Source organism: Rhinolophus sinicus, chromosome 16 (assembly GCF_057876585.1).
Source record: "Rhinolophus sinicus isolate RSI-liver-muscle chromosome 16, RSI-T2T, whole genome shotgun sequence".
NCBI lineage: Eukaryota > Metazoa > Chordata > Mammalia > Chiroptera > Rhinolophidae > Rhinolophus > Rhinolophus sinicus.
The window spans coordinates 145,735,349-145,762,309 of NC_142516.1; the positions used below are offsets into that span (position 1 = coordinate 145,735,349).

Consider the following 26,961-nt stretch of genomic DNA (forward strand, 5'->3'; position numbering starts at 1 on the left):
GAACTAGAGAGTAAAATGTTAAAACACTGAATCTCCTTTAAGGTAAACATTAAATGAATTAGAGAATGACTGCCATAAGGCAAGAGAAATTAAGCGTTTTGCCAGCTGCATTAAGTTTTATAGGAAAACACAGCAGAATAAAATCCCCGACTGTGTATGTAGGTGGGGGGTCTCAGAGGAGGGTGTACTTTACCCTAGACATATCCAGAAGAATTGCTGAAGTTTTTTCTAGATCTAATTTGTGCCTACCATGCATCCTGGAAGGCTATTCTTTGCAAAGACAAACTTCGTAATCACAGTTAAACCTAAATCAAGATCAAAACCACGTGTAGGCTGTGGTCCAGTAAACTGGTGTGACACTCAGGATGTGTCTTTGATCTCATTGTTCAATACTCAGGGAAAGTAAGAGTCCCATAAATTTCCCTTGCACTCAGTCACACTTACGTGACTGGAGAGGCTGGAACCATTAACTCTGGTTTAAAGATAATATTTTTTTCTCAATCCACCTTGAATAACTGAAGAAGTATTAATTACATCTTCAAAGGGAAAGTACTCTAAATCCAAGGCAGTGTTCACATTTTCATTAGTAGTCCAGACTCTTGTCTACTCATGACGAAACTACTCTGTAGACTGCGAAGGAAAGTGAGCAGGACTTAAACCTGGCTCTGCCCCACCCTAGTTCTTACCCCTTGGAATCACCAGAGACAGTGAAAAGGAAATTCACCAGACCATTGCAAAATCTAACTTTGGTTTTCAGCATAACAGTAGATTGTTGAAGAAGAACATTGCCAACATATCCATCTAGCAGAAAGAAATATAAAATGAGGTTTTGTATTTTAAGGGGAAAAAAAAAATCAGGCAGGCCTTTAGAGACAAGCTATCATATGTCCTATATAGTAACAATGGGACATTTATACTAAAAAATTATTTGGTGTTTATCTAAAATTCAAATTAAACGGAGACAGCTAGTTTTGTTTTCTGAATCTGACAACTTTACATTCATGTTTTCCTGCTCACAAAGAAGCATAAATGTACTATTCCTGGTGGAAATAGGAAATGGTTATGTCCAGGTCAAATTTGTTCTACATTTTTCAAATTACAGAGCAGTGATAATCCAACTATGCTAAGGGATTGTTCATAGAATTGTGTTTCTTTTTGTGAAATTAATAAGAGATTATTTAAAAATGTTTTAATTAAAAAAAGGACAGCACCATACATGACTCACAAATGAACTTCCATTATCGCTAAAGTAAGTTGATATGAGGTCACTGAAACACCCATTATGACACGTACGTCACTTTACTTAGGCCTAGAGCAATCACTGCTGCCCTTCGTAAGACACTGAGCAGCACTGGAAATTTTCTGGCAGAGAGTTGCATGTGGCTATGGTCACCTTTTTGTTTTTGGGGGCATCCAAAATCGACTTCAGAATGAGATATCAATCGATTTCACATATTATATAAAAATGTCAAAACAATTACATTTATTTAAAAAAGCTGTGAGAGGTGAAGTGGAAGATAATATATTTTTTACCTTATGGGACTTTCTAGAGTCCTGGACTTCTCAAAATGATTGGCTGGCAATCTTCTTTATAATTTTCCTAGGAATTATTTTTGAGATCATACTCATAAAGATTTGTACATCCTTTCAGAAAAAGCCTGCACTTCCAGAAAAGAGTAGTTCAGATTCCCAGGAGGTAAGAAACAATGGTTGATTTCCTTCTCTACTGTTTTTCAAAATCACACATAAGAATAAATTTGATATTTGGATTACTTCTCTAACGTTTTATTGTCTCCCTTGAAATAGAATGACGACAGTTCCCTGAAAAGCCTGACATTTGGTAAATATACAATATCATATTTTAACATAAAACTTGTTCAGCCTGGGCTTCTCCCATTGGTGCTCTGACTTTGTTTTATTCACATTTATCTCTAGATAATTGGTCAATTCACTCATCTTCAGAAGAAAGGTAAGTGTTATATTTTGAAATTAAATGAAACAGGTTGTTTTGTTCTATTCAAAACTTAATTTGTATCTGAGTACTAGAAGAAGGTGTTTTCATGTGTATAGAGGACCACAGCTGTTCAACATCATAATTCAATCTAACATTGATTTTAAATGGTTGCTTTGTTCCAAGGTGTGTTAATGGCTTTTCATACATTATTAAAATTATCCTTACAAATAAGTAGTATTATTGCTGTTTTTACAAATGAGGAATGCTTAGGTTAAAGTGATTTGCTTCCCTGCCCCAATCTCTCTCTCCAGTACCCACAACGTAGTAGTAATCTCCAGTTCTGATAATTCAGTTAGAAAAATATTCATTTAACACTACTGTGAACCAAGCAAACCCTGATCTTGGTACTGCAGGAGTGACACAAAAGGAGTTTGTACGATCAGAATTCATCAGCATTGTAATGATATATCAGTACAAGGGATTAAATACTGACATCGCTACTCTTGTTGCTACCGATATTTTAGTTGTTTTCATCAAAATCCATCCAACAATCATTAGATATACAATGGAAATTGTGTTTGGTACTGGGATACAAACAATAAGAGAGTCTGTTCTCAAGAAGCTTATATTCCTGTGGAGGAGACATAATACTTAAAGGATGCTTGCCTCGCAGTATGGTAACAGTGATAGAAATATTATAAGAATGTTTAGGAAATACTTAAGCCAGCACAGGGGTAGTGGGATGGCTTCACAAGGAGGGTTATGCTGGAACTGAATTTTAAATGGTATATGAAAATTGGCCAGAAAAAGACAGCAGGTTAGGAGAATAAGTAAGGCCTTTTAGGACATGTGCAGAGGCAAGGAAACAAAAACAGCAAAGTATGTGCAATAAATTATGATTGTTTCAAAGTGGCTGGAATGCTAAGATTGAGTTAAGGAGTAGTGGGAGATGAATGTGAAGATATAGGTGGGAGTCAGATCATGGGGGACTTTCTGTACCCTGTTGATAAGCTTGGATTTTACTCTGTAGATAGTTTGTAACCGCTGAAGGTGGTTAAGTGTAGGAGTGACACAGTTTTGTATTTCTGCTAGATAACTATTAGCTGTGTGGGAAATGAATCTGGCAATTACTTGACTATAATGTCTTTCATTTGTCAGGTATAAAGGGGCTTTATTCATTTAATGTGGTTGCTCAATTTTCACATTGGGTACTAACAACTCCAGTTTGTAAGGTGGGTGCCCTGGGAAGCAATAACAATATCTGGAGGTACGGGTAGGTAGAATGCTGGTCAGAGCTGGTTGGGAACAGGAATGGCAGAGAACACTAGAGCACCTCAGTAGTGCAATCAGAATAAGTGATTACCCAGAAGTCAATTGGACAGGCCCAGAGTCAGTGTTTCAGGTACACAGGGATTAGGTGTGCATTGTATTGAAGGTTCACATATGTATAGATGCTCCTCTACTTATGATGGGGTTATGTCACAATAAATCCATTGTAAACTGAAAATGTTGTAAGTTGAAAAAGCATTTAATACACCTAATCTGCAGAACATCATAGCTTAGCCTTGCCTACCTTAAACGTGCTCAGAGCACTTATATTAGTCTATAGCTGAGCAAAATCATCTAACACAAAGCCTATTTTATAATGAAGTGTTGAATACTTGTAATTATGGATATCCCTTTCCCACCATTGCAAAGTCTAAAAATCATAAGTCGAACTCTCACAAGTCAGGGACTGTCTGTAATTAAAAACCAGATTTTTTTTTTTTATGGTTGAAATTTGGTAACATTTAAAAACCAGAAGATAGGTAGACAAGAGAGGAAGCCACAAGAAGAAATGGGGAGAAAAGGATTTTCAACTTCAGAATCAAGGCGACCTCAGAGTTTCCCCATCCCTGTGTGCCATTATTTCATTCCTGCCTAGGGGGAATTTAATCCTTATGTGGCACCTTTCTAGGCGGCATTCGGGAAAAGTAATTGAGGAGATGGGGCAGAGGGTTGTTGAGGGAAAAGGATAGGGAAGAGAAATATGGCTACTATCATGCAGCATATTCTAGTGAAAAAAGCACAAAGTTTGAATTTAAAAAAGTCTAGGTTTATATCATATTTCTGCCTCTTAATGCCTTGGACAAATGACTTAAACTCAATAGACCTACATTTCCTTACTTTCAAAATAGCAGTTAGAATTACTTCTGAGGAATATCATGAAGATGAGTTAAAATTATATGTGAAACAAGGCAAAAATATTTTACCCTGACACCAGAATTTCTTTTTGGGACAGAACTATATTTGGGAGAGCATCTTAAATTATCTTGAAATAAAAAGGGCTTGAATATTGTATCATTTCAGAGACAGAGTAGATTTTGTCTCGCTTATGAAATGGGAGAGAAGAGAAAGGTGGAAGGGTGGACAGAGAGGAGGGAGGAGCAGGACTGAATGGCCTAAAGGACATCAAAGGCGAGACACTCAGTATCTGAAATCAGGGAGAGCCATGCTGGCTGGCCATAGTCTCAGGGACCAAAGCAAACCGCTGCTCAGGTTTTGGGGAAAGATTTCTTTCAGGGTTGACCTCACCCTTAGAAATGTGGGAGAGAGTGCCACAAATTACATGACTTTCAAAGGCTGAAGCTGGATGGTTGGTTTCAGAAGCATATTTCCTGAAGTGAGTTATCATTGATAGATAAAATTGTTTAAAAGCGGATTTGGTGTTCATTTGGTACTATGACTCTAGGGCTATGCTATACGCATTGATTGATTTAATTGATTTACAACCACTTCTGGTATTTACTTGTACCATGGCTGTAGAACTATCAGTCATTTCCTAATAGTGTGGGGAGTTCTTTTTAGATTTTCAAAAGCCAGTTGAGATTTCCCAGTGGGGAGAGGCCAGAGAACATTACAGAAATGGAACAACATGCCTAATATTTAAGTGGGAGTTCTTTGTATTGCTGTAGTCAACTCCCTTCGATTTCTACCTCCAATTTTTCATTAAAGTCAGTTATGTTTATGAGTAGTTTGTGTATGTGGACTCCCCCCACCCACCATTGAACTTGAAGAAAGGGTTGGGTTGTACGTCTGGGTCAGCTTGTTGTGCACAAGTTTTAGCAATCACCAACCTAGAGGCAAAGATGGCCATTCAGCAACTATTTACTGAGAACCCACTATGTGCCAGGCATTTTTGTAGGCCTTTGAGATACATCAGTGAACAAAATGGACAATGATCACTGCCTTACTTTTTAGTTAGAGGAGAGTCTGATAATAGACCATAACATGATAAATAAGTAAATTATATAATATGTCAGAAGGTGATAAGTTTTCGGGTAAAACAAAGATAGAATTGAGTAAGAGGAATCAGGGTACCATAAATAGGGGAGGAGAGGTAGGTTGCAATATGGGATTTAACTAAAGCCTTGAAGCGATAAGGGAGATAACCAAACGTATGATTGAACAGTATCCCAGACAGGGGGAATAACTAGAGCAAAGGCTCTATGGAGGAGTGGGGAGTGTGCCTAATGTCTGAGGAATAGTAAAAAGGCCAGTGTGTCTGATGCAGAGAGGGAAAGGGAGTGACATATAGAAGGTCAGAGAAGTAATAGGTGACCAGATCATGATTGGGCTTTATCGGCCATGTTAAAGACAGTGGCTTTTACTCTGAGTAGCAATGAGGAATCACTGTAGAGTTTTGTGGAGGAGAATATGTTCTGTCTTACGAAGTCTGACAATTAGATTCGCAAACTCATCCTAGAAAAAGGGTTACATACCTTATTGCTGAATATCACTATGGTCACCGTCAAAGTACTACCATGGGAAGCTATGCACTGACACCAGCACCTAGTCCACCTTCAAAGCAATTTTGGAACTCTTTTTCTGGAACGGCCATCAGAGCTGTCATCGTTATTACCCTTGATGTCCTGAATGTCATCAGAATGTCTTCCTTTCAATATTTCCTTTATCTTTGGGTAAAGAAAGAAGTCATTGGGGTCCAGATCAGGTGAGTAGGGAGGGTGTTCCAATACAGTTATTTGTTTCCTGGCTAAAAGCTCCCTCACACACCGTGCCATGTGAGCTGGTGCATTGTTGTGATGCAAGAGCCCGGAATTATTGGCAAAAAGTTCAGGTCGTCTCAACTTTTTCACGCAGCCTTTTTAACACTTCCAAATAGTAAACTTGGTTAACTCTTTGTCCAGTTGGTACAAATTCATAATGAATAATCCCTCTGATATCAAAAAAGCTTAGCAACATAGTTTTGACTCTTCATTTGGACTGTCGGAACATTTTTGGTCGTGGAGAATTGGCTGACTTCCATTGTGCATTTCGACGCTTTGTTTCAGGGCCGTATTGGTACACCCATGTTTCATCACCAGTGATAACACAACCCAAAACATTATCTTGCCTCTCCAAAAGGTCTTGGCAAACTTCGACTCTCCTTTGCTTTTGTTCATCGGTGCGGTCCTTCAAGACCATTTTTGCACACACCTTTCTCAAGCTAAGACTTTCAGTTAAGATTTTCCTAACTGTTTCTCTATCAATGTTTACTTGGTCTGCTATGCTTCTCACAGTCAGCTGATGATTTTGACGTACAATTCGATGAATTTTTGCAATGTTTTCATCAATTCCACTCATTACTGGCCATCCTGACCTCTCTTCATCATTGACATGTTCTCTTCCTTCAGAAAAATGTTTAACCCATTTGTACACTGCTGTTTTCTTCATGGCATTATCCCCATAAACCTGGACTAACATGTCCCTGATTTCACTTCCACTCTTGCCAAGTTTAACAAGAAATTTAACGTTTGTTCGTTGCTCTAATTCAAGCTCAGACATTCTCACAATGGCAAACAAAAACGTGCAACAATAATGAAAGCCATGCAGGAAGACACCACCACATGTCCACACAAACACAGCTGTGAGACACTGATATAACAAGGTTTTTTTGTGAAACCTTACCGAGATGTTTGTACAGTGCTGCCAATGTAAGTGCATGGTGGCAAGTTCGAGAAATTGTCAGACCTCATAGATATAGATACAGGTGATATAGATAGAGATAGTTATATAATAGATATAGATATGGAGATTTATATAGGAATTGGCTCACATGGTTATGGAGGCTGAGAAGTCCCACAATCTGCGCTCTGCAAGCTGGAGAACCAAGAAAGCTGGTGCTATAATTCAGTCCAAGGCAGAAGGTCTGGGGTGGGAGTGGGGGATGCAACACCGGTGTGAGTTTCAGAATCTAAAAGCCTCAGAACAAGGAGCTGTGATGTCTGAGGGCAGGAGAAGATGGACATTCCAGATCAAGAAGAAAGAGGAAGAATTTACTGTTCTATTTTTTGTTCTGCTTGGGCCCTCAATGGGTTAGATGATGCCTGCCCACATTGATGAGGTGATCTTCTTTACTAATCTAATGATTGAAATGCTAATCGCTTCCTCAAACACCCTCACAGACACACCCAGAAATAATGTTTCACCAGCTATCTGGGTATCCCTCAGCTCAGTCCAGGTGACACACACAGTTACCCCAGTAGATTACAAAAATATGTATGTAGCCTATATATTAAATGCTAATAAATAACATTTATGAGAACTTGAAAACTATTTAACACATTTTAAATATTCACCCAACATTTTTGTGTTATCTGTGAAAAAAAGGTAGCAAATAATAAAATATTCAAAATTCTAATTAGCAGATTCCAAATTAATGAGATTTTGCAGTTCTAATAATTTTCCAGGTGATGCTGATGTATTTGGTCTGAGTATTTTTAGACCACACCGATCATTTGAGTTAGACAAGATACTGGAGAGTCCATTTTCATGATCATTACTCTAGAAGCACTGCCCTAAAACATAGGCTTTTTTCTTGATCAAAAATAAACAGCTGTTAAAATAATCTGAACTGACTTATAGAAAGCTGTACTTAATGGTATTGGACATTCTTCTGTTGTACTTACCAACTTTCCATAAGACTATTTTTATTCTTGTCAAAACTTTCATACAGAGAACAGAAACAAAGTGATATTTCTTGTAAAAAGGTATAATCTTACCCTGCAACTTTGATTCATTGCTTTAAAACAGATTTTTGGACAGGTTTTTGAGGTGAAAATCCCTCATTCTCTGAGATATGAAAGTGATTTATTTCACTTTATCAGTGGATTAATTTATTAAATGAATGGAACCAAGTAATGAATTATTTTATAATATGGACATGGCTTTCCAATTTATATTGAGTTATGTTTTCAGTGCCATATTGGGTTTCTTTAAATCTAGAAGAATATTCTTGTATGAAATATGTTCTAAGTGATAAACGTGACAATTCATTTACACATTGTTTTCTTGTATTTCAGAGCTGATAACTTTTCAGAAAGAACCATTACTTCATCACTTACATCTGAAGAAAGTGAAGGTAATGTTGAAAAAAGAGCCTCTCCAGCAGATGAAATAATGTGTGCAGGTAGCAGTGAAAGTAAACATCAAGTATGTTACTTCAGTGAAAGTCGTACGACATCTTCAAATGGGACTAGCTCGTCTTTGTCACTGTTTCATTCAGAAATAAAGAAAATTATTCTAAGCCACAGAGGGTATCCAGAAAATGAAAATAAAATACAATTTTCATCAAAGAACTTATTTTCAATAATGAAAACCAACAAAAATAAAAGCTTAATGTTTTCCTCTGACTTTAACTTTCCAAGAACTTCTGGAATCACTGTGGAAAGTGAAGATCTAGATGTGGCACCATGCCCTCCTGCCCATTTGTTTCTTTCTAGAGACCAAGTCAAACTTCTGGAAGAAAATGTGAAAACTCAAATTCCTTTAAAACCCAATGCTACATTACAGAGTAAAACTCTGTGCTCAAGATCTCAAGGGTCCTTGATTCAGAATCAACATTCTGTTAGAATGGATATTTCTGCGCAAACACAAGATTCTTTTCCAGGACAAAGTGCTATTCAGAATCAAGGTTTTTATGAAACCCAATTTACTAGTCAAGCTCAACAATTTGTTAATCACCAAGACTTAATCAACAGCCAGACTAATATTGAGTCCAGACACTTTGTTCTACCTCAAGATTTAAGGAGAAAACCATTTTCCAGAAGCACACAAGACCCCTTCCACACCCAAGATATGGACAGAAACCAACATTTGGTCAAAGTCCCATGTTCTGTTGAGACTCGAGGTTCAGTCAAAGGCCTAAAGTGTGATAAAAATCCCAGAGATGAGATCCAATATTCTGTTTGGTCTGAAGATTCAAATAAGATCAACTATTCACTCCAGGGGAAAAACACTATTTTTAAGAATGCCAGATTTCTAGTTTTAACTCTGAGTCCAAATTCAGTTGCTGAAGGGATGCCACAACTAAAGAGTACAAAGCCAAAGGGCCAGAAACAAATTGCTACATCAAAATTAAACCAGTATTCTGTATATGACTCAGTGTCTCTTTCACCTGCCATTAAAAGGCAGAAAACCAAAAGAAAAGCATTACACAGTAAAAGTAAATTTAGTCTCAAAGGTCCATCTCCAAAGTCAAAGAAAACACCAACTTCATGGGTATTTCAAATCACAGTATGTCACAATTCAAAACATTGCAAGTTAAGATGCAAGTATAACAATAAGAAGAAAGAATTACATCAAAGTGAGGAACTGGACTGCAATACTAAAAGCAACATTAAAAATATGGAAGATAAAAGAATACCTGATGCATTACACAATGCCACCAACACTACAATTTCTGAACCACCTGATACAGAAATGCATAGCGAATTAAAAGCCAAAACAGATACACCAAGAATAATAGGGCTTAGTCATTCAGTGGTAAAGCAAGAAACATTACCAGATGAAAAGAAAATATGGAATGCAAAGTACATTGAGAAGAAATGTGTATTTAAAAAGCCACAAGAACATAACAGAGAGGAAGAGGAACAAACTCTGCAAGAAGCAGTTTCACAGCTTACAGAAGATTTCAGGTCCAGCCTACAACTAAAGCAGAAGCCCAAATATATCAAATTTCAAATAGGACAGAGCAGTTCAGGAAGTAGAAAAACTCAAAATAAAGAGCAAGAGCTACAACCACAAACTCTTTCTACACAAACGATTTTGGGGACTAGTCCATGCCCCACAATGAACCCATTTCAAGTTGAGAAGGCGAAGCAAAGCAGAGGCAGACCGACAGTCAGAGAAATTGCAGATCTGAAGAATCACCTTACAGTGCCAGAGAACTTACCAGCTAGTGAAGTTTTCACTGAGACACCAGAAAGTAGTACCCCGTTTGGTGAAAGCCTCAGAAAGACACTGAATGATCATATGGCAGAAGAAAAGGAAGACTTAAAAAGACTTTCACCTGCAGTTGCCCTGATGTCTTTCATTATCCACATGCTTCCTTTATCGTATTTTAAAAGGCAGAAAATCAGAAAAAAAATATCAGGAACAAAAAGTGTACTCAATCCCAAATGTGTAAACATGAAAGTAAAGAAGCCAGCAATTTTACTGATGCCTTATATCAACAGACGTGGTACTCCAAGTCATAGAAAAAGATTGAGAGGCAATTTAAAAATCCTAATTAAACAGATGTTGCCAGATAAAATTATGGCAGATGTGCTTCTGAATGTTACTTGCCCTCACATGTCTAGTTTGCCTCATATTAGAACACACAGCAGCTTAAATGCAGAGAATGACAATCATACTAAGCTAAAACAAGAGAAATCACAAATTGAGAGGGAAGAAAACTGTTCAGATTCCATTAATAAAGAATTAATAAAAGACTCTGGAAACACACTAGAAGAAGCTAAATTGCAAGAGGAATTGAGAGGGGACAAAGAAACTCCACCAAAAACAGTCCTTCATGATAGTTGGGATCTCAGATTGGATGCACATCCAAAGATGGAGTTTAAAACGGAGGAAGAAATGCATCAACCAATCACATCTGCAGAAACCATTATGGAGTCTGTTTCCTCCTCCATAATGGATCCATCTCATGTTGAGAATATGAAGAAAAGCCTAACCACACAAACAGACTTAAAATGCACTGCAGATTCTGAGATACCTCCTCCAACGTCAGAAAAATCACTCATTGGAGACACTTTAAACCAAACAAGAGAAATTGATGTTTCAGATACAAGGGAAAAGGGTTACTGTTTTGCAGAAACAAGGACAGAATTACCAAAAGATTTACCCACAACTTTTCCAGAGACTTTTAATTGTCATATGCCTGGTTTAACTCATTCTAAAGTGAAGGAAAATAGGGTAAGATTCTCACACATAGATTGTACAGAGAGACCCAAGTCTATACATATAAAGACAACAAAACCTTCAGTTTCACAATTATTTAATGTCACAGGTCACAGAGAGAAACTGGAATCCAACTTTAAGACCAAGTTTGAAAAGATCAACCAAACTAATGGATTGGTATATGAATTTCTAAATGCCCTTTATTCTCCCATGCATAGCAGATTACAAGTAGAGGCAAACGGCTTCTGTCATGTGCAGTTAAAGCAAGGAGAACTAACAGATGAAGGGAGACCACGGTATGTTGATTTCTTTGATAAGAGTAGTGCATTCGACAACAGAGAAGCAAAAGCGCAAGATGGAGAGGAAGTGGAGCAAAAACCTTTGCTAGAAGCAGCTCCACAGCATACACGATACCTCTCAGGGGATGCATGTCAAGGGAAGGAGACCCATCTTGACAAACCAGACCCAGCACTGAACTGTTTAACACAGGAGCTACAGGACCAAACATGCTTTACACAAACTGCTTTGCAGACTGACCTCCAGATGGGTCCTAGAGAAGCTGAGGAACTCCAGAAAACCAACAAAACAGAAAATGCCATAACAGCTCCTATGGGTCTGAAGATTCCACCTGCCAAAGCAGAGAACTCATCACTTCATAAACATTTGGACATGACGACAGAGTGTGGTTTACCATCCAGTGGAAACCCTAAAAAGCAACTAGATTCTTATTTTGTGGGGGAAAATTCAGAGTTACCAAAAGATTTGCAAGGGACATTCCTGATGTCTTCTGATTCTGTCGAGCCCTTTGTTTCTAAATCTAAAAGAAAGAAAAACACATCAAGAACATCAAGGAAGCAAATAACAGTGAGTCGTAGAACTCACTGTCCTAGGGTGGAAAAGCCATCAACTTCACACATGCTTAATGATAGTCAAAGCAAGGGATTACGATGCAATTTGAAAAAGATGAAAAATCCACAGCAAAATAAAAATGTAGCAGATGCATTTTTGGATACCATTCACTCCAAAGTGCCTATTTTTCCCAACATCAAAATGAGTAACACACTAAGCATAGAGACAGACATGCAGAGGATAACAAGACTTGATCATATGCAGCTAATGCAAGAGAAACTGCCAAATGCAAGAAAAGTATGTTGCCCAGATTCTATTGATGTGAGTTTATCTAACAGTGTGAAAACCGGGAAGGAGGAGGAAAGGGAACACGAAGCTCTACCAGCTCCAGAGAATAGCCAAAACTTCATATTCCATGCATATCAGGAGAACTGTGACCTTCTGATGAGGAAATCAGATGAGGAAATGAAACAACCAGAAAATATACATATTCAAGTACAACCACAAATACATCTTATACAAACTATTTTGGATGCTGCTCCATGCCCCATATTGGATCATTTTCAATTTGGAAATGTAGGAAACTGTGCTAGCTTTTCACGTCCAAAGTCAAGGAAAGCAAAGACTGATGAAATCATATGTTCTGCAAGAGAGTGTGGTGTTCCATCTGAAGCAAACCATCCAAAGGAACAGGCTGGTGATATTGAAAAGAAAGAGACAGTAACTTTTGATTGCTGCATGCCTGCTTGTTCTACATCCAAAAGGAAGAGAAACTTCAAACAATATTTAGGCATGAAAACTTTAGTGAATCCCAAATGTGAAATTTTAAAAGCAAAGAAACCATCAATTTCATACATACTCAATATCAAGGGTGGTACTAGTCCACGCCATAGAAAAGAATTGGGATTTAACTTGAAAACCAAAATGAAAGAGGTGCATCAAGATAAAAAAGTGGCAGAGAAAATGTGCTCCTTCATGAGTATTCTACATGACATTAATATGTATAACGATATAAGAAGGGGAAAAGACATGGTAGGAGAAAAAAGACTGAGTTCTAAACAAGTAAGGCAAGCAATATCACATGAAGGGAATATTACTTCAGATAATGTCAAAGAATCCAATCATCAAGGTGAAGAGGAAGAAGAAAATGACCAGGAGACATTATTAAAAGTAGTTCTACAACAGAGCCAACATTTCATATTCTGTTCAGACCAGAGGAAGGAGCTTGATCTTCACAAATCAGAAAACGAAAGAAGTAGGAAAATTCTGTTTGTTACGGAACAAGACGTCCCACAACAAATGCAGCCTACAGATCCAGTGCAGGTAGAGGAACCAAAGAGAAGCCACCAGACACAAAATGGCACAATATATACAGCAAGTTCAAAGCTTCCTATAATAAAGTCAAAGGAATCACTAATTGGTGAAGTGTTAATAGATACTATGAAATGTAGTCACCCAAGTGATGGGAGCCCTATGGAGGAATTTTATAGTCGTGGTAAAGAGGAAAAGGCAGAGTTTAAAAAAGATCAACAAGCAACTGTCCTGGAGTCTTTGGATGTCACCACACCTGATCCATCTGAATCTAAAAGGCAGAGAAAGACATTTACATGTACAGCCTTAAAAAGCAAAATGTGTCCCAAAGGTATAATTATGAAAGCAAGGAAGACACCAATTTCAAAGATATTTAATATCCCAGGGAATGCGTGTCTAAAAAACCTACCTTCAAAGACCCTGAAATCACAGATTATTGACTTTCTAATTCATATAAAATATTCTGTGGTACTGGAAGATCTTACAGTTGAGAGAAAGGCAGGATTAGCACAAGAATTACCAGCAATGCTTCTCGAGTCTTTAGATTTATCAACACTTGCTTTACCTACATCAAAGAGTAACAATTTAAAACTTATACACAAGAAAAATAAAATGAGTCCCAAACATGTGACTTTGAAGGCAAAGAAGGCACCAATTTCCCAGACATGTAATATCACAAAACGTGGTACACCAATCCATGGAAGTCAATTTGAATGCAACTTCAAAACCATGATGAAGCAAGATCAACCTGTGGCACATATCATTCTAAATGCAAGTTCCTCTGCCATGCCTGTTTCACTTGACATGAAAGTGCATAGTAGAACAAAAGGAGAAAGAGACATGCCACGGAAAATGAGATTCAGTCATGAACTGAAGGCAAGACAGCAAGAGCAATCACCATATGGAGAGAGAGCCTGGTGTACCGATTCCAGTGATCAGAGGGGCAGCATCTCCAATAGCACAAAGGAAGTCGAAGTCCGAGGTAGAGAAGCCCTTTGGAATTCTCAGCACTTTACTTTCAATGCTCATAAGTTGAAGGAGCCTCACTTTGTGAAATCAGATCTAGAACTGAAGAATTCCGCAAGGAATAAAATCCCAGAATCACTTACCACAGCGCAGGAGCTGCAGCAACAAACACTTTTCACACAAAGTGTATTACATTCGATTTCTTGTTCTATTTTGAATTTACTTCCATTTGAGAAGCTACCAAAAAGAACAAAACCACAAAAAAGATTAAACGTGATGGGGAGTCCAAAGATTTTATCTCCAGTGCTCAGGAAGTCAATTCGTGAATCTTTCATTGTTACAGCACAGAGGGGCATCCCGTTTGAAAAAAGCCCTAGGAAGGAAGTTGGTAGTTCTATTCCAGAGGGAGAGATAAGGTCACAAAAGGATTTCCAAGCGAGCCCCCCAGAGTCTTTTGATTTCTCCATGCCAGCTTCATCTGAGTTTAAAGGGCAGGGAAGTGCAGCACAAATCCGTGAGCCTAGACCTGGGGAAGCACAGATGGCATCAGTTTCAAGGACAGTTAACATCACTAGGTCTAGGGCCCTTAGCTGTGGAAAGGAACAGGACCGCATCTTGGAAAATACGACCAAAGAAATACCTCTAGGTATGTCAAATATATTTATAAATACCTTTGTCTCATCTACACCTGTTTCAACTGCCATTAAAACACATAAAAAATTAAAAGCAAAGAGAGGTCCATTAAGAAAAAACAACATTACACAGCTAAAACAAGATGAAGGGAAAAGACTGAATACATATTCCTCTAATAAATGGAGTACCTCAAACAACACATCAGAATCAAGATGGCAAAATGAAAAAGAAGAAGAGGGCAATGAAATGCTTTTCAAAGCACGTCTACAAGTCTTGAATAGTATAGGAAGCAGAAAAGATCGAAAGATGCTTATTGCAGAGCAAGAAGTACAGCAGAAAACACTGGTTTCAAAAAATATATTGGAGTCGATTTGTTCTCCACTGATTCCATTTCAAACTAAAAATGTGCAGAAGAGTATCGCACCACAAAAAGACATGTTACATAGAATTGGTGAAAAGATTCCATGTCCAAAATCAAGGAAAGCAACGTTTGATAATCTTTTAATCGATGAAACTACATTTGATGGGAGCCCTACAAGAAAGTTGGATGTTAACAGTGCAGTTTCCCTACAATCTGAAGAAGAAAAGGAAGACATAAAAACAATAAAATACACAGTTGATCAAAATATCCCACCTGCCAAGTCAGGGAACTCAGTGCTTGGAGATCCATGTAATAAAAGCTGTAGAAGGAAAATGGGTGGTCATATTGCCAAGAAACACGAAGCCTTGCAAAGAGATTTACTAACCATGTCTACAAAGTCTGTTTTATCTGAGTCTAAAAGGCAAAAAAATGTATTAAAATTTCCAGAAAGGAAAAATCTTTCGTATTTTTGGAGTCTAAAGACTCCATTTCCAAAAGCAGGGAAATCAGAGACTGACTTAATACAATGTGACACTCTCTGGGATGGAAATCCTAGGAAGAAATGGGATAGTCCTGTTTCTGAGAAAAAGGCATGGAATAAAAATGACTTAGCAATAACATTCTTAAAACCTTTAGATTTTTCCAGCCTTGATTCCTCTGAAGCTGAAAACCAGAGCTACACATCAGAGTTTGTAGCCAAGAAACGTATAATGATCCCCAAGGATGTAACTTTGAAGGTAAGGAAACCACCAAATTTACATTTGCTTAATATCACAGGGTATCTTACAGGAAGCCATAAAAAGAAAAAGCAGGACAAATTTAAGTACAAGATGAAAGAGAGGCAATCGAATGAAAGTGTGGGAGAGCCATTATTCCATGCCACTGAGGGAGCTAAGATTCCACCACCCAAACTCGTGAGTGATAAATACTCATTCGATTCAACAGTGAGGGGCGCTCTGTATAACAGAACACTTCACAACAGTCTGGATCGTCATATTACAGAAGAAATGGCAGGATTAGGGGAAAACTTAACCACAACTTCCTGGGGGCCTTTAGATTTTACCTTTCCTGTGTTATCTGACTCTGAAAGCCAGATAAACACAGTACAATTATCAAAAAAGAAAATCACACCGAATCCTAAATGTTTAACACTGAAGAAAAAGGAGAGACCAATTTCACAAATACTTAAAATCAATAGGCAGTTTACCACAAAACACAGGGAAAAACTTAGATCCAATTTACACATCAAAATCAAAGAGATGCCTCGAGGTAAAAATGTGGCTGATACATTTCCAAATGCCATTTACTTCACGTTCAATATCTCTGACATTAAAAGGCAAAGCAGATTGGAAACAGAGATAGACAGAGTATCAAAGTTTAGTCCTATACAACCAATACAAATGGATTTACCAATTAAAGGGCCGGAGATTTCACCATCACTTAATGCCACAGGTCATTCTGCTTTATCCATTAATAAGGAACAAGAACAGAAGATAGATATAGAGAAACATAAAACTGAATTAAGTGCAGACCTAAAATTTAGACATGCTTCTATGCCTATTCAACTGCACATAAAAATGGAGCATTCACCTAATACGTGGGATAGCTATGAAGAATGTTCTGAAAACAGAAATGCCCTAAACAAAGCAACAGTTAGGGAGAAACAAGAGTGTGAAAAACAGGTTTTATTTCGAACAACTCCACAGTATATCCAGCCATTTGAATTTGGAGCAGATCAAATGAGAGAGCCAGGTCCTTTCAAATCAGAAGCACCCTTAATTAAAACAGTGTGCCCCAAGGACATCACTTCTCAGAAAACAGACATTGATTTAATAGATCAAAAAGCAAAGATAAAAGCTGTGGAAGAGTTTAGTCCAGAGTCTGTTTCTTTCTCTAAGATACATCTACTTCAAATCAAAACGCAGAAGACAAAATGTAAAACTGCAAACTGGCAAACAATAGCAAATCCCAAGATTCTGATTCCAAAGGCAGAAAAATCATTAGCTGATGTGCATTCTGTTAATACAATAGAGTGTGATGCTTCATTACAGCAAAGTGAAGGAATGGAGCTAGGAGGGCGAGGGCAGCCTGTCCTGTACAACAAACAGCAAGAACCACGTGCCTCAGGAACTACCTGGAGTCCTGCCTCTGCCGACACACTTATGTATCCTAAAATCAGAAAACCGAAAGCCAGGGCAAAAGCAGCAGATGTGAAAAACAGTGTACATACTAAACAGGCAAAATTAAAGGCAAAGAAACCACTTGATTCCCAGTTGCCTAATACTACAGGGTATGGAACCCAAGGCAACAAAAAGGAAATGAGATGTAACCTTAATACACAGAAGAAGGCATTCCAGCAAGGTAAAACTGTAGCAGATTTAGTTTTGAGCACCATTTGTGACTCTGGATCTATTCTATCTCAAATGAAAGGTTTTGCGGTAGTAAAAAGAGAGACAGACAAGCCGAGAAAGTTGATACACATTCCTCCACCGCTAACGTTGAACAAATCACTAAGAAGAAAAATGTCATCTTCACAGTCCACTGATAAGAGTGTTATATCAAGAAATATTAAAACACTGAAACAATGTATTAGAGAGCAAAAGGAAAAACACCAAACTGTTTTACTAGACCTTCTCTCACAAGGTAGAGATCAGTTAGTGATTAGCCAACAAGTGGAGAAGGAGGCTGACGGTGTTAAATTAGATTTAGAAAGAGAAGTATACCTTGATCCATCTTCATGGGAGAGGGAAATCAATTACACTAGGTTTGACATCCCCAAAATGAGAACACATACAGAAATGGAATTCCTTACTGCACCAAGAGTAAAGGGTAGAGATGAAGACATTGTCGAATGTTCAGTTTCATTTCCATGGGGGAGAGAAGCATCAGAGAAAACTGATAATTCATTAAGTTCAAAAGGACAGAATATGTTCCTTACAGAGTTGGATGCTTCTCAACAGAAGATACGCAAAGAGCAAGAACTGCTGAAACAAGGAAGTACTTCAGTGACAAATCTGGAGTCTACTGCCTGCTCCATTATGGAATCTCCTCATTTGGAAAACACAGGAAAGGTAACTGAGAAAGACATGTACATTAACAGAAAAAATATTTCACATCTATTGGGAAGAGAAGGATTAAAAGAAACTGATATCTTACAAGGACAGAAATTTCTCTGTATAAATCTAGAAGTACAGCATAATATATCTGCAGTGAAACCAGGTCACGGCCCTGAAAGTATTCTGGATTCTGTATCTAGCCCCAATAGGGAACCTCTTCATGTAAAACAGGCAGTAAATGCAACAAGGAAAGAAAATGTTAGCATACCTATAAGCTTAGATGTAAATCCATGGAAAAAAGAGCAATTAAAGTTAACTGATATTCCATTAAAATCAAGTAGACGGAAAATGAACTTTTCAAAAAAAACGAGGGCAAAGGAACTCAATAGTTCTAGCCAGAATAAAGAAAATATTCTGGTATCCATTTCCTCTTGCATATTGCATCACCTCCATATTGAACAGCTGAAGAAGGAAGTCTCAGCAAAAGGAATGAGTTCAACAGTTTTAAGTCCAGTGGTAGAGAAGTCATCAAAGGAAGCAGGGATTCCAGTGGACCAACCTCCGTGCTCAGAAGGAATTAATTTGCATATTAGAGGAAGAAAAGAACATGAACAAGAGAGTATATGCAAGGTTCTTCCAACATCTATTTCTCATTCTTCGTTGGATATACTTCAGATTAAGTCTCCATGGGTAAAGAAAGCATTAAAGGTCGTAGATAGTCCAACATACTACACTTCAAATACAGAAGGAAAGAAAGAACAACCAGAATGTATGCACCAGACTTTTACAAAGCTTGCTGCTCACTCTTTGAAGGAAATATTTCAAAGTAAGGTGCCATGTAAAAAGAAGATACTGGATGAAGTGGTTAGCACTGTGGATTACACTCCAAGTGCAGAAGGAACTGGCTCACTTATTACAAGAAAAGGAGAACAGCAAGAAATATGTACATGTGAGGCTCTTCCAAAGCCTGCATCCCACTCCAAAACAAGTCTACTTCAAATTAGTACCCCCGTGCAACAAGTAAAATTAGATGACACAGACATGATGCTTTGTGAATATTTAACTTCACAAGCTAAAGAACCATTAAAAGGAATGGATGACATAGATGGATATACTCAAAAAAGTGAAAAAAGACAAAACTTACGCAGTATAGAACAAAAACAGCAGCATCTGTTGATCCCCTGTGAGAATTTTCTGGGACATATGTCTTGCCCTCAAAATGATCCCTGGCTCCTGCAACATTTAATGCCTCAGACAAAGGAAGCATTAGCAGAAATAGGTAATGTGTCCAGCAGGACAAAAGGGTTAGATTTGTTTTCTAAAGATCAGCCAAATACTGTATGTGCGTATGGACTGGAATGTATTGTGCCCTCGATTCTTCCAAAGCAAATGGAAAAACAAAATACAACACTGCCTTTAGACTCGTGCAGTAAAACTATAAAGTATCTGAATGTTTCATTTCCAAAAGGGAAGAAATCATCAGATAGGGTACAAGTAGTTGATTTAATATCTAATGGTAGCTCCTCCAAGCTAGGAATTAGAAAGATGGTGCAATCATGTAAGGCATATGATAAAAAGGTGCAAAAAGAAGTGTGTTTACCTGGAAGGTTTTTACATTCTCCTATCTTTATGCCTCTTTTGCCTGATAGTAAAATACAGAAGAATAGCATAAAACAAAGAGTTAAGAAAGACATAATATGCTCCAAAAGAAGAACTTTGAAGTTGAAGAAATCGGTATTTCCAAATATACTCGATATCACTGATTGTGGTACCCAAGGCAACAGACCAGAACTGCAGTGCAACATAAAAGAGAAAATGGTAAATAAGAAACAAAGAAAGGGTAAACCTGATTTGGTTGTCACAAATATACATGAGTTTATCCCTTCTTTACCACACCTCAAATTGAATAAACTGACAGTTGATGGGATTATTGCAAATAATTTACAAAGAACAAAACAACATATATCACAGAAAAAGGAGGACAGAACAAAAGGAGTCAATATGAAAGGAATAATGGATCTCAATGTGATTTTGAAGGGAAAGAAATCATCACTGTCACATATTCTTAATAGAAAGGAGCTGCCTGTGCAAATAAAGCACGAGAGCAAGGTGCAGATAGGTAAAGGTAAGTCAGGTGTGAAACTGACAGCCTTGTGTACTTCCTTACCATCTCTATCACATCCTAATTTGAATTCAAGAATAAAAGTAGGAAAAGATAAATCAGGAATACCAAGGAGCTGTCGTCCACAACTAAAGCTCCAGGCATCATCAAATGTTAGGAAACCATCATTTGCAGAGTCAATTAATAGAGATAGTTTAAGCAATGTAATAGAACCAAAACAATATTTGCCACAGAAAAAGAGGGAAGACAGAGAAAATATTGTATGTGTGAAAGACATAATGGGTGTCAAATGTATCACTTTTAAAGGAACGAAGACACCGTTTAAACACATGCTGCATGGAAAAGAACCACAGTGGAACAATAAAGAACAAGAGAAAATGATGCAGGAAGATAAAAGTGATCTGGATGTAGTTCAGAATAAACCCTATGCTTCCATTCCTTCTTCACCTTACCTGGCATGGAGTCCTGGAATAAAAGAAATATACATGCAAAGAATAACAAGATTCTGTTTTCCATCAACACTCCAAGAATTAACAGATGCAGTGGGAACACGTGAGGTGCCAACTGATGAAACTTTAAGCAGTATTAAAACAGCAAAGTATATGCCACAGAAAGAGGAAGATAGAGTTGAAATGGCTTTGGAAGAAATAAGGCATCCCAAAAGAATAGTTTTGAAGGCGAAGCAATCTCCAATTGCACAGGAATTACAATTGAACATCAAAGAAAAAGAGGAAAAGACACAGGAAGATAAAGATAAACAGGTTGGCATTCAGAGCAAATTTCGTGCTTCTGTCTCTTTTCCACCTTACTCTGCAGTGGATACAAGAATAAAAGGAGAAGCAGCTGTGCTAATAAAAACAAGATCCTCTTTTCTACAACCAAAATTTCAGGGGTCATTGGGTATAGGAAAAATAGCATATAAAAAGTCTATTTATGGTGATATCACAAAGAGTGTGAAAAAAGCCAAAGAACATATAATGCAGGAAAAAGATGAGAGAATAAAACTGGCAAAAGTCATACCTTTGAAGAAAAGGAAACCACCAATTTCACAGGAAATCCAATGGGACATCAAAGAGCAAGAGAAAAAGATACAAAAATTTCAATGTAAATCAAGTGTGGTTCTGACCAATACCAGCATTCCCATGCCTGATGCTTCTCATTTAAAATTGGATACAAAAATTAAAAAAGCAGACTATTTCACTGAAGTAACAAGATACTCTCTTCCAGAACTATCACACCAGAAATCATCAGATGCAAGGAAAAGAGAATATACAAAGTCACTCGGGGGTGATATCATCTCAACTGATGCAAAAACAGGACCAGACTATGAGCCACAGAAAGAAGAGAATGGAGGAAAAATAGTAAATATGAAAAATAGACAGTACTGCAAAGACACGACTTCTAAGGCAAAGACATTACCACTTCCACATGTACTTAGTACCCATAGAGGCTGTGGCCCCCAACTTAGAGAAGGACAGACAAACGTAAAAGAAAAATCGGGACACATACAGGAAAGGAAAAGTGAACTAGATGAAGTTCTGACAAGACTTTCTCTACCTCAATTTAAATTAAACAAAGGTAGAGAAGGCAAGGAAGAGAAACGAGAAATAACAAGACCTGTTCTTTCATGCTCAAGGCAGAGGGAATCATCAGATGCAGATAAATTAAAATACATAGTGTCACCTTTGAATGATGTCTCAAGGGATTCAAAAAGAACACAATACATGATGCAGAAAGAAGAGGATAAAGCATATGTTTTTGAGAAAGACATCATGCATCCCATGGGTGTAGCTTTGAACTCAAAGAAATCACCCCTTTTCCATATACTCAAAACAGAAGAATTGCAAGTGAAAATCGGAGGGCAAGTGAAAGGGGGGCAGGAAAGTAACAAGGAAACAATTGTGCTTCTCAGTGAAATTTGTCCTTTTGTTACTTCCTTAACTCAGCTTAAATTGGATGCAATAAAAGAAGAGGAAGGTGAAGCAGTAATAATAAGAAATGATGTGCCATGTCTTGAGCTCCAACAGTTATTGTCTTCAGGGCAAACAGCCTCTACAAAGTGCGTTGATAGCTATGTAGAGAAAGGAAAACAACAGCTACCACAGAAAGAAAAGGACAGAGTACAAAACAGAACCAAAGTAGACAAAGACTTGCTTGAAATTACAGGATTGTCTCCTTTACAATTACAGCTCCCTGAGTCATCAGGTGCTGGGAAAATCAAATCTGCAGATTCCAATGAAGGTATTAGCTCATGTCATGTAATAATAAAAGTTAATCAACATATGCTGTGTAAAGAGGCAAAGGACAAAGTACAAGTAGAAGATGGGAAAGGTAGAATATTCCCCCAAATAACTTCAAGAGCAGGGATATCACCACTTACACATCTACTCGGTAGAAAGAGACTACATTTGAATCTTAAAGAGCAAGGGGAAGATGCACATAAAGGCCAAGGTAAGCCAGAAGTGGTCCTGAGGAAAACTTCTGCTTCCTTACCTTTTCCATCTCACCTGAAACAGGACCCTAGAATGAATGGAAAGGAAGACACAGTAGGAGTAACACAATCCTATTTTCCAGCACTGAAGAGTCGGGATCCATCCAATTCAGGCAAAACAACATATACTAAGTCATTTGATGGTCATATGTTAAAAGAGGAAGATAGACTCAAAATAGATATTGAAGACAACATACACCCAATACATATGGATCTGAAGGCAAAGAAATTAGCACTTCCACGTATACTCAATAACACAGAATTGCAGTGGAAAATTAAAGAGCAAAAGAGAAAAGTACAGGAAGATAAAAATAAACTAGTTACAAATGTGAAAAGCATTTGTACTTCACTTACCCTACCATATCTTAAATTCGATGCAACAGAAGAAGAGGGGTACGTGATAAGAATTCCTAAATTGACTCTCCCACAGCTACAGTCCAAGGAATTATCAGATGCAGCGAAAACAGCATATGCAGAAACAACTGATGGAGAAACTTCCAATAATATAAAAGAATTAAAAGAACACATGCTACAGGGAGAAGAGAAGGATAGAGAGAAAAAAGTGGATGTGAATGGTATAGTGGATGCCAGTGACATGTATTCAAATGCAAAGAAATCATCTATTTTACTTACATACAATCTAGGTGACCTGCAGTGGGAAACCAAAGGGCAAGAGGGAAAGGTTCAGAAAGTTCCCTGTGAGCCAGCGGGTGTAGTGCTGACTAAGACTTGTACTCATACATCTTCCCCACTGCACCTTAACATGAATACCAGAATCAAGGCAAAGAGCATGCTGACATTAACAAGGTCCTCTGCTTCCCCAGTACACGTCCATGGATCAGATTCTGAGGAAGTGGCATATGTAGGGCCAAGTATGAGTGATATTTTGATCAGTCCACAAGAAGAAAAACAGTGTATGCCACAGAGCAAGGAAGAGGATGGAGTAGAGACAATAAACCTCATGTTCCCCAAACATCAAGAAAAGATACAGGAAAGTAACGATGACCCAGGTGTGCTCCTGACCCAATCTTCTACTTCATTACCATCTCTCCCTCACGTCAAATTGGATAAAGAACTACTAGTAGATGGAGAAATGCTAGTACTTAAAAGGTCTGTTTTGCAGAGAATATCAAATGCCGGGGAAAGTGTACATACTGAGCCAATTAGTGGTGATATCATGAAAGATGTTCAAAACAAGAAACAATGCATGCCTCAGAAAGAAGAGAGGGACAGAGAAGAACCAGTAGCTGTGAGAGGTTTGACGCAGACCACAGATAGAACTTTGAAGTCAAAGAAATCACCTCCTTCATATATGCTCCACAGAACAGAATTGCATTTGAACATCGGAAGGCAAGAACAGGAGACGCGTGAAGGTGAAGGTAAACCGCCCAGTATGATGCTAAGAAAAGTGTATGTTTCCAAACCTCCTCCAACTAACATTAAATTGGATAAAGGTACACAGGTAGATGAAGAACGGCTTGGAATGAAAAGTCCCTGTCTATTTCCACTAAGGCTTTCAGCATTATCAGATGCAGAGCAGATAGAAAACACAGAGGCGATTGGTGGTGATGTAAGAAAAAGAAAACAATATCTATCACAGAAAGAAAAAATGTATGAAGTAGATATGAGGATCAGGATGCAACACAAAGAGGCAAGGATTTCGCCAATTTCACATATATTTAATACAAAGGAATTTATGTTGAATATTAAAAAGCTGAAGGAAAAAGTGCACAAAGGTAATGATGAACCATGTATGGTTCTGACAAGAACTTTTCTTTCCATCCCATCAGCACCTCCCCTTTATCTAGATTTAGGGCGCAAAACAGACAAAGGTGCACCAAGAGTTACAGGATCCGCTTGTCCGCGAAAAAATCTCCAGGAATCATTAGATACCCAGAAAATAGCTATTAGAGAATCAGTTTCTGGTAGCAAAGTCATTGTTGAAACGGCAGAGCACACTGTTCCACAAGAAGAGGAAGTACAACAGTGGACCTCAAACTTTATGATCAGTGTACAGCGAAGGAATGAAACTCCACAAGTCAAATCCGAAGGAGATTTGAGTCCGTTAATTGTAAATTCACAGCATGAGGACATTTATTTCACAGGATTTGATACCCTAGGAAGTGGAAAAAACCTGGCATGTTTCTTTACAGGGCTAGAAGCTCAGCCAGGAAAGTACAAAACAGAAACTTTTACTACATTTCTTTCCTGCCCCACAATGGATCCAACTAAAATTGAAAATCTGAAGAAAGAAACTGAAATAATGTATAACTTAAACCATAAAATGTGTCCTCCGACTTTAGTTTCACCGCCAAAGGAAATCTCCAAGGAACTATATGTCACATGGGGCACCCCTGTAAATTCAAGAGGATTTCCTGTCTCTGAGGAAGACGCCCACCAAACATTATCAAAACCATCACCCGGATCTGCAGATTCATGGAAATGTGACGAGCCAGAGACAGATGCACAATGTAATGATAAAATGAGCAAAATATTCTCTTCCAAAGCATTAGCACCACAGATAAAGGGATCACTTAAGAAAATGAATATCAGAAAGTCAAATACTCGCCAAAATATAAAAGAACAAGAAATTGCCATGAAAAAGCAAGCAGTACAGCGGGCTGAGAGTGGGCACAACACCGGACTGAACTCTAGCCTTTCTCTTAAGTTTCCACTTCAAAATGGAAAGCAGAAGACACCCTCAGAAATAGGTGTACACGAGCAAACTACAGTGTACCCTGGAATACAAATGCTACCAGGAACACATACGAGTCTCACAGAGTTTGATACCATACAAGGGAAGAAAGAACAGGCAGTGTTTATTCCAGAACAAGAGGAACGCATTCTAGAATCACTTCAAAAGTCTCCTTTCCTCTGTTGGACTTTTCCACCTCAGTCTGGAGAACTTAAAGAAAAAAATGAAACTCACACAAGCACGACTATAAATGCAACGCAAAAAAAATTAGAAATGGAAGATGGGAAATTAAAAATAGACACAAACATAGCTGTCCATCTGAAAGAGGACAACATAGAAATGCACAAACACACCATTGTCAATTTGGAGAAGGAAAAAATAAAAATGGACACAAGCAATATTGTAAACCTGAATGTTCCCTCTCTAAGAGCAAAGAAATCTCAAGTTAAGACTCAGGTAATCACTGAGATGGCAAACAGCTGCCCAATCAAGCAAAAACATAAAAAGGAACTAGAAGTATCTAATGCAAAACAAAACATTCAGCCACAAAAATTGTTTCAGAGACATATTCTAGATGCATTGTATGCCTATATTCCTCTTTCTCACAAAATTGAAGGCCGGAAAGGCAGATTAACAATAGCAGATTTGAAGAGAGAATTGTGCCCCACATTTTTTACTATGAAAAGCCCAAAGCATCCAGTCTTACAGATTCTTGGTGACACAGGACATGGGACTCCAAGCAATAGAAAGAAATTAGAGTATGACTACAACAAACCAAAAAAAATATCTTTGTGGAGTGAAGGTGCCTCAGGAATATTTATCAGAAGTCTTTCTATTTCCATGATGAGTCCATCTCAGACTGAAGAAACAATAGAATCTGAGATGAATCTAAAAAGAGGAAAGAGAATCTGTGTTTCTAAATTCCAGGAGAAATCACCAAATGCTAATAAAAGTACTAAGAGAAACAACTCAAGCACTGTAAAAAAAGGGGACCAGAATTTTACAAACATAGTTCCAGAAGATCCCTACCCCTTCGTGGTGGACCAACAGCAAAAGCAAAAACTTCCTAGGGTCAAATCAGAAGCAAATCCCAGTAGTGAAATAACTGAGAAAAGTTTAACTCCAGAAACAGAAGAAAGGGGTGTTGCAGGGCATGATATCTCAAGGATCATAAAAGAACCTGACTTGCTTATGATGGAGCAAGAAGAAAAGGAGCCAAAACCCATTCTGACACCCACAGAGTGTGCATGCATATCTGAAGATCCAAAGGGAAATGTGGAAACCCACATGAAAAGTACCCTAAGTAT

The 26,961-nt window shown here is 37.9% G+C and overlaps 1 protein-coding gene across 1 annotated transcript in view; it reads left to right on the forward strand.

Annotated features, from left to right (window-relative positions):
* The first annotated feature begins 1,232 nt into the window (after positions 1 to 1,232).
* LRTM3 (leucine rich repeat transmembrane protein 3) overlaps positions 1,233 to 26,961 on the forward strand; it is a 28,426-nt gene continuing 2,697 nt past the window's right edge. The window contains 8 exon segments of the mRNA XM_088793443.1: positions 1,233 to 1,709; positions 1,936 to 1,969; positions 8,296 to 11,804; positions 12,393 to 14,942; positions 15,738 to 17,278; positions 17,393 to 17,933; positions 18,009 to 19,115; positions 19,245 to 26,929. Coding sequence (XP_088649569.1) covers positions 1,466 to 1,709; positions 1,936 to 1,969; positions 8,296 to 11,804; positions 12,393 to 14,942; positions 15,738 to 17,278; positions 17,393 to 17,933; positions 18,009 to 19,115; positions 19,245 to 26,929 — 17,211 coding nt within the window. The 5' untranslated portion in view covers positions 1,233 to 1,465.